Source organism: Antedon bifida, chromosome 2 (assembly GCF_963402885.1).
Source record: "Antedon bifida chromosome 2, ecAntBifi1.1, whole genome shotgun sequence".
In the NCBI taxonomy this organism is placed as follows: domain Eukaryota; kingdom Metazoa; phylum Echinodermata; class Crinoidea; order Comatulida; family Antedonidae; genus Antedon; species Antedon bifida.
In genome coordinates, this window is record NC_136227.1 from 27,871,828 (window position 1) to 27,885,373 (window position 13,546).

The 13,546-nt window shown below is 30.6% G+C and overlaps 1 protein-coding gene across 3 annotated transcripts in view; it reads left to right on the plus strand.

The window, feature by feature from the left end:
- Positions 1–996: 996 nt before the first annotated feature.
- LOC144858887 (ubiquitin carboxyl-terminal hydrolase 32-like) overlaps positions 997–13,546 on the plus strand; it is a 39,728-nt gene continuing 27,178 nt past the window's right edge. For all 3 annotated transcript variants that reach the window (XM_078715024.1, XM_078715025.1, XM_078715026.1), the window contains exons 1-7: positions 997–1,146; positions 3,118–3,245; positions 6,589–6,694; positions 7,516–7,637; positions 9,552–9,717; positions 10,233–10,364; positions 12,751–12,858. In XM_078715024.1, coding sequence (XP_078571150.1) covers positions 1,089–1,146; positions 3,118–3,245; positions 6,589–6,694; positions 7,516–7,637; positions 9,552–9,717; positions 10,233–10,364; positions 12,751–12,858 — 820 coding nt within the window. In that variant the 5' untranslated portion in view covers positions 997–1,088. The remainder of the gene's footprint in view (positions 1,147–3,117; positions 3,246–6,588; positions 6,695–7,515; positions 7,638–9,551; positions 9,718–10,232; positions 10,365–12,750; positions 12,859–13,546) is intronic.

Sequence of the window (13,546 nt, forward strand, 5' to 3'; positions counted from 1 at the left end):
TTTATTTATTATTAATTGTTTTTGTAATAGTAAACATTTTGTGTAACGTAAATGTAGTCTGAAATGTTCCATTTAAGTAGGGCCGTTATTAAATACATAAATATATAATATTATTATGTGGATTCAGTTTTCCTTCTGAAGTTGATATAGCTTATCAATCAATATTAATCAATCGAACAATCAACTTTTATTTCAGAACAATAGAATAGAACTGGAGTACTGTACATATTCCGGGGTAGAGGCGTTAACTAGTGACTCACATACCCCAACGTTCCAGTAAACAAAAGTTCTAATTTCCCATCCCGGCCGACAAACTTTCACTAATCAAACAATTATTCTTTATACACAACATTCGCCAAATATTTAAGAGGAAGGATCGATTGTTTTGATGGTTATTCAATGATAAATTGATGGTATTTATTATACTCCGCCTACGTTGACAGCCAAACGAAAAAAAATGTTTATTGAACATTTTACAGACAAACCTGTCCATATCTCATAGACTATCTTCTCCCATACGCCACCTGGAGGAATGCGCATGCCCAGTCACGGTTTACAAATTCCCATTTTTCAGCCTTAGTAACTATAAGCTTCCGCGTGATACAGTTTCCCTAATGCTTCCGTCCTCTTGAATATAACTGGCTAAAAAGGCGTAGAAAATAAAAATAAACTGTGACGAAATGCAAGTTAATGCAACTTAACACTGCACTTTTCAATTTTTAAGTCTCTTTTTAAGTTCTCTCTTTTTACACCACTTATCTCTGACGAATTATATTCAATTACATAGTGAAAAAAAAATGACGAGTAGGAAAATAATTACATCTCGTATGACAAACTTATTTATTTGTACTTAGTAGCCAGGCTGCCAAAAAAAATAATTTAAAATCATTGTGGTACAAATAATTAAAATTTATGATATCGCCATAATCTGATATAGCGCCCTCAATAGAGTAATTCTCATGTGATGATTTTGTATAGAAACTGAAGAGAAAAATGGCGACGACTAATGTTTATGTGTAGATAGTACCAAATGTTATGACGATTTTGTTTCTACACACAGGATATTATGTACTAATATAACATCAGCAATGGGAAATAAAGAATCAAAACCGACAGTTCTACCATATGAAGAAGCTGTTAGGCGAGGTTTGTGGCCACAATCAGTTGTGTTTATTTTGATATGCATCATTAATGTCAGGTTAGCTAGCCCCGGTGCATGCTCTGCTGTTGTGTACAGTGTCCTTTTCATTCAGGAGGTGGGCACGGTGGTTATAAGGAACGAGGAAGGAAGGGCTCTTGATTGCTAATATAGGTTAATGTTAGGCCTAGCTAGGACTAGTAGGCGTAGCCTGACATTGATTTATGTTGGTAGAATAGTGTTTTGTTGCCATTAGATTTTGTATCATTAAATCTCCTGAGTGTTTTGATGCAAAGAAGAAGAAAAAGTACAAAGAATAAATAAACAATATTTTTTGTGATGTCTTGCAATTTAAATTGTTTTTTTAAATAATAAGAATAAAATAAAACTAATCAGCATTTTTAATTTGTGAATTGCTTATACCACTTATGGAACCTAAAATCATTGGAGTAAAGAATACTGAAAGTCGCTGACAGTGACACTAGTTAGGCGTGTATGTTGTGCGCGATTTTAACAATTTACGCAATTTGAAATTGCGCAAGTATGTATCTCCAAAAATACTTGATTCAATTCAAATTTAAACCATACAGTAGCTTTATATAAACCTTTTATGCATACATTAAACAATGCAATTGTACAGTATATTAAAAGTATAAACGATTTATGCTTTTAAATAAGAAAAAAAATTGTTCCATATTTGTGACATTTTAAATTGTGCAAATCATGCATTAAACATAAACTTTAAAATTGAAACAAAAAATCCTGGTAGGGTACTGTACCACATACTGTACAGTACAGTAAATATATTTAAACTTGCCTTATTTTGTGTTAAATACAAATCTATAATTAAAAATATTTATTAAAAATATCTCTTTATCCAATATCTGCATTTTTAACAAATCATAATATTTTTAGAATTTTTTAGAAACATTTTATCATAAATTTATCAGGAAGAATACGGTATATTTTTATGGCCAACTGTTTCTGTTGCCAACTGTGAAAAATTACCGTATTTTACAGTTAAATTTATATTTTTGGCAGCATAAACCAACCCTCTTTTCTTCCTGTTTTCTTGTTCTTAAAAATGAAAAACATACATTGATAATCCACCTTCCTGTTGATTGTACTGTATCCTGTTCACATTATAATGTTTGATTAATGTAGTATTCTGAGAGCGCATCATATTGTACTCATCATGCCTTTTTGTTTAAATTTGTATCATATTGTACTCATCATGCCTTTTTGTTTAAATTTGTACGAAATTATGTTTATTTTTCTTTGAAGTTCAGTACTTTGTTGTTGAGTGATTGGTCAGTTGTACAAAATGTTCTATAAAGTGTCATACCCATACAGATGCAATTTTATAACCATGTACTGTTACCTACACCCTAGTTAATACTGTAGATGGGGCACAACATAGGCTAACTTCACATGGTTATAAAATTAGACTTCTACGATTTCGGCAGTGTTTATTAGCCTATGATCCACCCTACAGTAAAACTGTTTGATCAACATGTTGTCATTGTAAAAGGGTAACAAACAGTTATAGCCTGTTCATAAATCATAGGCTATGAATAATACTTGTAGGCTACATACAATAATGTGTTCAAAATGATCCTATGATCTACAATACAGTACAGTAAAAATGATCAGTAATATTCCTACTCAAGGTCAAATGTCAAGGTCAAAATTCACCTTTATTCATCTATTAGGAAATTTCATTGACTCATACTCATAGTTCAACATATAAATAAAAATAATAAAGCAATTCACAGATTAATTTATACCATATAAAAATATTATAGAATTTAGTCTTTAAAAATATTTTATTTCACTACAAATTGATTTAGAGGTACTGTAAAATATAAATCCTGTTGTTTCTGAAATTTCTTTTAAATTATTAATTTAAAATCAGTCATGAATTCCTTTCCTTTTTCTGTTTAAATTAATTTAAATTCTTTTTTTCAAATTATTTTCAGTAAGTGATGAAGAACTCAAGCGGCTCCGAGATGCGTTCAAGCGTTACTCACTTCCGTCAGGTTTCATGAGTCGTCCGGTATTTGTTAAGGATGTGCTTGGAGATTGTGTCCCAGTAAAACTGGGTGAGGTAAGGGATCTCTTAAGCTCAGTTTCCATCATAAAAATCTCAATCACATTCCTATTTTATTTTGCATCCATTCAACAATACATTTAAAATACATAACAAAGAAAAAATACAAAAAATTGGAATATTAAAATTGAATAAAACCAAAGTGAATGGATGCAAGGATGACCCATAAAATCGACAAGTCAATTTATTTCCAATGGGGTCCATCAAAGGCATATAAAAGGCATAATTTCTCATTTTTATAATCATGCCAAATGATGTGACCCAGTGTATTATTATTTATTATTATTATAAGGTTAATGTAAAATACAGTGCAATACTGTTTACTTGTATTAAAGTTATAGTACTGTTTTAAACAACATTTTAGTAGCCGCCTATGATGCATGTGACATACTGTAGTTAGTATATATAATTTGCCTAGATCAGTAAAGAAGTTTTCATTTCATTTTTTATACATTCTTGATCACATTCCTATAATTTCTTATTTTTAAAATCAAATTATATGACCCAGTGTATTATTATTATTATTATTATTTTAAGGTTATTAATAGAATGACGAAAGTTTTCATTTCATTTTTTACACATTCTTGATCACATTCCTATAATTTCTCATTTTTAAAATCATGGCAAATTATATGAGCCAGTGTATTATTATTATTTTAAGGTTAGAATAATGAAGTTTTCATTTCATTTTTTACACATTCTTGATCACATTCCTATAATTTCTCATTTTTAAAATCATGGCAAATTATATGACCCAGTGTATTAACTATTATTATTATTTTAAGGTTAGAGTAATGAAGTTTTCATTTAATTCTTACACATTCTTGATCACATTAGAGTAAAATACAATGCAATTTATTGTTCCTTTATAAGTTATAGTACAATTGACATACTTTATTAGTCGCCTATAAAGAAAGTGACAGTATCATAATTTGCCTACAGTAGGTAGATACAGTAATGGAGTTTCATTTCTATTTTACTGCAAAACATTAATTTATCAACAAACTGACAATATTAACCAGAACATTCAATACACAGGGCCATAGCCGTAATTTTCACCAAATCGTTATATTTTATATTAAATATATTTAGGTGTAAAGCATCTTTGCCTCGTCTGTTTAACCTCTCACTACGGCCTTGATACATGATACAAGTTATTTTTTTTAAGTTTGTGAAATTCTTTTTTAAATTGTTGTTAATTTTTTTAAAAGCAGTCTAGGGTTACCAACACAGACAAAGTAGGGACTTAACGAAACACGACGGGAAGCCACAGGACGGTGCTCATGAATAATTTATGCATGAGCTTTAACAAAGTGGGTAGAGCTTAGCCTGAAATTCCGTCGTCTTAACTTTTTGAGAATGATAAAGTTGTCATTTTACCGTTATAATAAAATAATGTACATATATAGCCTTAAATATACAGTTCAAATTACACTAAAACATGGAATTTTCAAAACTCTAAATAATATTTGAACTTCTAATTTAATTGTTTAATGAAATAACATTTTTATTGGGTTAAATTGGCTGTTTGAAAGCGGCGTTGAATGCGAGGTCCTAGCTAGGAAGGCTAGCCCATATGTATGCTGTATTACCAGAGCCAAGCGATTCATAAGGGCCACGAGACATGGAGGGAGAAACTGCCGGTCTTCGTCTTCGCACAAAGCCGGCCAAGGGTCTGAACTAATAAAACGGCTATGTTGACTGTATATGATTTTACGCTTTAGCGAACACAGGATATTCGTCGTCCTCCTCTAACCGTCGTATTTCGTTAAGTCCCTAATAAAAAAAACAATAAATCATGATAAAAGTTGCCAAATAGTCCCGGATCTATTTTATCTTATTTACTGATGGCTAATCTATTACTGTTGCTATTAGTAAAGTTCCTACTTGGAAATTGTAATTATAGTTTGGCACAACAATGATGATAAAAAAAAAAATAATAGTTTGTACAGCAGTGTGTATGCTGACAGGCGGGTAACACCTTTCTCTACTTGAGATTAACGTCGGCGATAGAGAGTTGATTTCAAGCACGACCACATTGATCAATATGTACTGTAAATACAGTATTAGCTTTATGAGTTGCTCAATGCCTACCTCATTTCCTCTATAGAGAATATCTACTAGTACAGTTGTACAGTAGCTTATCAGTTACCTTTAGTTTAATATTGCTTTGGTGTGGCTGGCCATTGTGTTAAAAATATTGCCCATCATTCGCTTCATGGAAAGTGTCCCCTTAATAGGGATGTCCTAAATGAAAGATTTTCATAGGTCCATTTTTATTTACCCAATAAGTAATACGCTTTATACTGTACTGTAGTATAAAATGCTTAATTCCTGGATTTGGCCATTGTGTTAAAAATACTGCGTCATTCGTTTCACAGGAAAGTGTCTCCTTAATAGGGATGTCCCAATAAATTGGAACTATGAAAACCCTTTTTTTTTTTATTAGGCAAATTGCCAAGGATAAGCCAATTCATTCACTATCCTTCTTAAAGGTGGCAATCCCTTTCACAATACAAACATACAGTACTGTATACAAGATGCTACATAAATAAACAAAGTCTTATAAAATACAAGTCTTTGGAAGTGGAGTTGTAATTTGTCATTACAAAATTTAGAAAAAATCCTTACAAATGACAGGACTTGAACCCAGGACCCTTGGATTGGTAGCCAGGCATCATAACCACAACTCCACTACACTCATGCTCCACTTTGCACATGAATCATTTAAACTACATACTCTATGGATGCGCTGTGAATGTGATCAAAGTATCCAATGTCGTTTAAATGTTGGTTATAATTCGCATCATGTTGTATTATGAACAGTTGACTCTTTTTCGACCTTGAAATGGTAACGTGTACTGGATTGGAAAATTGCCAATAATGCAAAAGTAACATAAAGATAATTTGTATTGTTAAATTTGATCAATACACACATTAATATAGGCTTAAATGAGAACAAACAAATGTTTATATTTTAAAGAGACTATCAGCTTTCAAGGCTACTGATAGTAACAGTTTAAAATATTTCAAATATAAATTTACACCAATGATAAGTTTCAAGCCACATAAATTGTTACACATTTTAAAATTATAATGAAATAAATGAATACTGTATATAATTATTTTTTTGCTTTGTGGTGGAAAAAAATATTGTGTACAGTAAGTGTGAACCAAGTTTTTTATTTTAAGATACTAAAGATAGTGAGAGTTTTTCTAACATGTACTGTATTTACCTATTATTAAGTTTTTTCCGAAATAAATACTGTCATTGATCTGTTTGTTGTATTTTGAATAATTAAATTTTATATTATAAAATAATGTTTATAATATTTTTCAGCACCTTTACTATGCCTTTGGAGGGACCAGCAAAGGTATTGTTTTCAAAGAACTTCTTAGTGGACTTGTTTTACTTACTAAAGGAACGCAAATTGAGAAAATCAAATGTAAGTTTTATTAGAAATTGTAAAAAATTCTACTCCTGTTACTGCATTAACTACATTTTATTTACTTCATGATTTTAGTAGGTTTATGAAACAGTCACTGCAGTCTGTGTGATTATCCGTATACAGTAGCTTGCCAAATTGCATGTTAAATTTGTAAACATTGCACATAGTTACTGCAGTAACTTCAATCTGAATAAATGTGGTTGGTTGATTTCTTCAGTATTAATATTTTATTAAATGTTCATATAAATTTATTCATTTCTAATTTTTAAAACTGCACAGATTTTAATATTAATTTTTAATCAGGTATAATTATGTGGGTACAGTTAATTGTAGTTATTCTAAACAGGTGCTAATGACAATAGTATTTTTCCAATTACTGTACACTTCAGATGCTGATGTCATTTCTATGGATATAACATTGTTTACTAATTGCAAGTCTAGCTCGAGGCAGAAAAATGTTCTTAATAAATTGTCTGGGCACTGTAGTAGATTGAGAAGGAGGGGGTGCATATATATTAGTTTATGTCACTGTCAGAACAAAGTAAACATAGTGAAAAAAGCTTTGGCATCATGCCCAAGATTAAATATATGACTATATAGTTTCCATAAATTTAGATTAATTCACAGAACAGCCTGATTTTAGTCTGTTCCAAATAGGCCTACAGTAGATGCCTACTACAATATGAGGCAATCACTGCCATAAACTATGTAGGATTACCCCAAAAAAGCTACCAAAATAATGCAGTAACTGCAGTAAAATAAGTCTATGCCCTCCATTTAATTAATTTATTCCGTGTTTTCTTTTCTCCTTTTTGTAGTCATCTTTCAACTCTGTGCCAGTGAAACTGGAATGCATGTGAATCGTGATGACCTTCAAAAGTTTATTGTTGCGTGTGACGGTGGTCCAGTCCCCATTGAAGTCAAAAAGTTGTTTCGAGGGGTATGTAACATTTTTTATTTTTTGTGTTTTGTTTCTCACTAACTAACTAAGTCAGTATGTCTTCTGAAGCATAAGTTGCGAGTTGGAATCATAGGAAAATCAAGTATATTTAAATATAATAAAGCTATGTCTACAATTTATCAAACTAGTTTGACAGAAAAGTGTGATGTGCCCAAATATGGTAGTGGTACATCATCATATGCATATTGGGCCACATCTTATTTTTTTGTCACATAAAGTTTGATAAGTGTAGACAGAGCTTAATAATATTATTATTATTATTTTTATTATTATTTAGGTCTCTCCCGCACAAGTTCATTTTTATTTTCTTACTTTTTACAGTAAAACAAGAGAGCTCTGTTAATTGTATTTTTTTTTTAAATAAATTGAAAAGTTGAATAATTTTGGTATTCAACTATATAGAATCAACTGTATAGAGCAGTTTCTGTTTGGGTTAAATGCATTACTTGACCTTAAACTAGATATTGACATTTTAATATTACCGATATGAATATTATTAATTAATAAGGGCTAGTGTTGCCCGAAAGCTCTGCTAACTTTTCTGGCTATTTTACTTATCGTTTTGATTTAGCTTTTCGCGCTTTTTTTTGTATCTCCATTGAGATCCAGCCACTGATACCCACAGCATTGACATTTTTTCAGTAATTTGCCTTTGGATTTATAATAATAAGAATAGATACTAGATTCTGTAACATTTTAACTAAGCGATGAGCCAATTCCAATGGTGTTAAATCAGTACAATACAGTAGCTGGAAATGTTTTAGTATGACACTGACATAATAATAAGCAAGTATATAATTAATAATAAGACCAATGCTGAGAGTGGAGCATACATTATTCAAGTCTTGTGTTTGATGTCCCGTCAATATGGAAGTGTTCAATTTACAGGGAGCATCTTAGATTTGTTGTTATTAATTTTCAGAGTGGAAGTGTGTGTACATTGTAATATTAGTTATCTGTAGTACAGATATGAGTCATGGCATTCCGCATGGGTTGTGAAGTCAAATCCGTAGGCTGCAATAACACAAGGATCATTGACTAATAATGAATTTCATCTCTATTGTGATTTCTACTTTCTGTTTAATTTGTAATAAATTAAAGGCAACATTTCATTAAGACTTACCGAAAAATAATTGGTTTGAGTTTATTGTCAATAGTACAATTACAGCTATTGTTCATTGATTAAATGTTATATTAATTTTTCCTGTTTATTGAAAAGAAGCCCAGTCTGACAATTTGTAACGTTGATTGAATTATGACTTTTTTCCAAACGTTACATTGACAACCAGCAAACATGACTAGTTTTGACATTTTTAACTAGAAAATTATGAACAATTTTGTAGCAAATTGCTAGTTTACAAATATGAATTAAAAGCCCTGTCAAAATTATGCCGTTCATTCTTTTAAAAAATTGCCTTAATTATCAAACTATTCAAACTATTAACTAACAATTTTAGAAATAAATCTATGATTAAAATTACAAAATAAGTTATTCATTTGAGATATTACTTTACACTAAAAAGTAATACTATGACCTACAGTACAGAAGTATAATCCATGTGTATACTTGAGTATAATCCCACACCCAAGTATGATCTCTCATCCTAATTTTTAAAACTACAAGACTTTAAAATCAATTGTTTAATCCAAGTAAAATTCCACCTGAGATCCAACCACCCAGTCAAATTTAGTAACCAAGCCACGCTTTTTTTGTTTTGTTTTGTTTTTATATATTTATGGGCAAATTGCCAAGGATAACCATAAGCGAATTCATTCATTATCCTTCTTAAAGGTGGCAATCCTGTTTAAACATATCACAAGATGCTCTACTGTACATAAACAAAGTCTATTACAAGTCTTTAATTTAATCATGATTTTTTCCCCTTTTACTAGACTGAGCATGTTTCATATGAACAATTTTGTTCATGGCTGCTCAACCACACAGGGGTGATGAAGATATCGTCCTGGCTGCTGGAAGATACTCAACACCAAGGCTTAAGGCTTTCTGATGATGGTGACACGCCCACCTTCTACCAAACACTAGCTGGTGTCACACACTGTAAGTCAGTACTTAATTTTAGATTGGACAACACAACGTCAATCTTCTTCTATTATTAAGTTGCCGCCTTCAACAAGGTGAAGATTTTGCAACTAGAAGGCCTAATAAGTACAGTAGTGGCTGTGTGTGATGGTGACTGGGTGTGTACTACTGTAGTACACCAGGGTAACTCATTTCGAAAGATATACTAGGTTCTTTAGTGCACACAAGCATTTTATATACACTGGACCTACAGTTTATAGTCCTTATCCGAGAAGACCACCATGGAGCGAGTGAGGCTTGAACCTTGCCGATATTATGGCTATGTATATTCGGGTTCCACGGTCTTAACCGCTCGGCCACTCACTCACTCACTCCCTCAATGCTGAACATCTTATTGTTACAATCCATGGGCACGTTTTGCCTGTATAGTATAAAAGAAAAAGTAGAGCACATCTTAGTGTCAAATTAGAGTTGTACTGTACATATTTTATGTGTAGTGTAATAAAATCATTGTGTTTTGTTTTTTTCTTTAGTGGAAGAAGTTGATATAATTGAGCTTGAAAAGAAGTATTGGATGTTACAAGCTCAGTCCAAAACAGGACGATTCGACTTAGAGACGTTTACCCCACTGATATCGCCACCGGTACCCAGAGACCTCTGTAAAGGTATGTTGTAATTATTATATTAAACATTTTTTTATTGTTGTGATTTGCTGCTTGTTATTTTCTATTTACACAATTGATGTGTATCCAATGTCAAGTTGTCTATCGTCACAGTCAACCAAGCATCTATTCCTGTGATGATAAGACAACATTATGGTCAAGCTTGCCAATAGAAAAAAGGCATTAGACCCATGATTGACCTTGTGGATAGGAAACGATTAATTTCAAGCACAGTTGACCATACTGATAGTCACCACACCAAATTATGGTCAACTGTGCGCCAGTAGGTCAACTGTACCTATAGACAACAAAATACATGCACTGACCATGCCAATAGCCTCATCCATCTTTCCTTTTTTCAACTCAATTCTAAGGATAAATATATTTAAACATGGTTCATGTTCATATTGAGATTATTGTCTGTATTACAAACATCTTTAAATTCTGACACAGTGACACTGACAGTGCTTGATTTATGAAAAATCTTGCATAGAGTTTCAATGTAAATTTATTTCAGATACCTTTGTATTCTCGTACATGTTTTGAATATGAATTTCTAAATCAATCATGTGTATAAATTTATAATATGTTTTTCAACCCTCAAAGGTCGTTCACTTTTTATATGAGAATTATTAACAAAATAACCCATACAGCATTTTTAATCAGTATGTTCATATTAAAACCTTTTCACATAATGATTTATTTTGAATTTGTAATATAAATGTTAGTACGATAATTGTTTTAATTAAATGCAATCTGACAATATTCATTACTTTGATAATTAAAATAATATTAATTATTAAATTAATTATTAAAATTACTATATTTCTGGAGTACTGTATTGCTAAACCATGTAAACCAGAAGCAAGCCTTAACTTACCAGAATAAAAGTGATTGAATCATGTAAATTACACTCATTCAGCCTGTCAATTGTATTATTACGAAAATCTCTAAAAAAAATGTGTTTATACACATATTTTTGGGGTAAACATAATTTTTTGGTTTAAAATAATTGCTAAACTGTATAAAATAATCTTGTTACAAAATGCAAAAGTTATTTAAAAACAAATTTAATAAATCTATAAAAAAAAGTGTTTATACACATATTTTTGGGGTAAAACATCATTGGTTTAAAATAACCTCACTCAGCCTGTGAATTGTATTATTACGAAAATCTCTAAAAAAAAAATAAAAAATTTGGGGGTAAACATCATTTTTTGGTTTAAAATAATTGCTAAACCGTATAAAATAATCTTGTTACAAAATGCAAAAGTTATTTTAAAACAAATTTAATAAATCTATAAAAATATGTGTTTATACACATATTTTTGGGGTAAAACATTTTTTGGTTTAAAATGATTGCTAGACCCTGTAAACTAAATCCTGTTACAAAATGCAACATTTTTCATAAAAAAAAGAATTTAATATGTTCATTTCATTATAACAGTAATAATAGTGGGTGGGGTACTTGCCTACATTTCTTAATGATACTGTTGTAGTAGAGGTGGATAGTATTTATTTTATCTTCGATTCTTGGAATAATTTTTTGATTACTAAACAAAGATTATTACAGTATTTATAAGAACTATTCCAGGTTATGGTAATGATTTAGAATAAGAAATAAATAAAAAAACATTTTAACATTATAATATTATGTGAAAATCAATATTGATGACCATGGTTAAAAAGAGTAGCTAGTATTATGATTTTTTTATTGATAATCAATTTCATTCTTGAATATTATAATTTTTATCCAAAATAAATTGATAATGTTGTGTTGGAAAATCAATTTACATATTGTAAATTCTCCCAGGAGAAGCATACTTTTATGTTCTGTGTGACAACATTCAAAATGATCTGTGTGGACAGAAGGTTAAACAATGTACTGAACTTTTGATTCTTGTGCAATGATCCTCAATCTTTTGGTATTATTTGTTTATTTATAAAATTAAGGGGTGGCCTATATCCATGAAAACTGTTAAACAATATTGAGTATTATAGAGTATCGAATAAAAGGAGGAAGACAACAATAAGTTCCTAGAATTGTTATTTTTAAATATCTGGTAAATCATATAAAATTAAGATTTATAAAATCAGACTTTTAATAGCCCATTGTGCAATTTTAATGAAGTTATTCATTTCCATAGAAAAAAATGAACAAAAACCCATTGTCATTTTTACAATTTTTGCATTAAATTTACAATTTGTACAGGTCATTTTTTCTTCGATCCAATTTTTCAACTTTTATTTGACATCAAAATTGGCATATTAAACAAAGAAAATGGTAAAAATTATTTTTCAGGGGGATAATATATCTTTAAAGAAAGAAAGGTTGTTATTACTTGCCAAACATTTGTTTAATGTGTAATAAATAATTTTGTTATAACAGGATTATTCTATGCATTTGATGAGAATCATGATGAGCATATAGATCTGAAGGAAATGGCATGTGGCTTGTCAGCATGCTGCAGAGGACCACTGGCAGAACGCCAGAAATGTAAGTTAGTTGAAAACCTGTATCAAAGTTTTGTAATGTGTAAAGCTCTGTCTACATGATCAAACTAGTTTGACAAAAAAAGTGTGATATGCCCAAATATGGTAAATATATGTTTAAATATGGTAGTGATATGACATCATGTCCATATTATGGGCATACCACATTTTTTTGTCACATAAAGTTTGATAGTGTAGACAGAGCTTAATATCACATATTGTTTTTCCTATTCAAGGCCAATTTACATATTAGATGAGTGGTAACGGTAGGCGTGAAAACCACTTGCTTGCCACGTAGAGTTTGTATCTATCCTGAGCGGGTTTCTGCTTAACCGCCTGTCCACTCCACGTTTTGTGTAAATGTTACATATTACATAGATTCTATATTTTTTTCGCTGTTTACCGCTACCGCTCGTCAGTGTAATTTATCCTTTAATTGTTTTTGTCATTGTCATCTCTATAAATTGTCATCATCTTCATAATATTCATATATCATCCATCATCTTTGTGATACCAAAAGAACCACATTTTAATTAATTTCAAGTTCTAATTATTTTTCATCCTTTCATCATCATTATTATCATCTCAATACATCATAAAATGTTCACTGAAGAGTTATCCTTTTTTTTTTCTACAGTAACATTTGATTAAAACATTAACTACACTGATAACCAACAGCCAAATGTCCATTT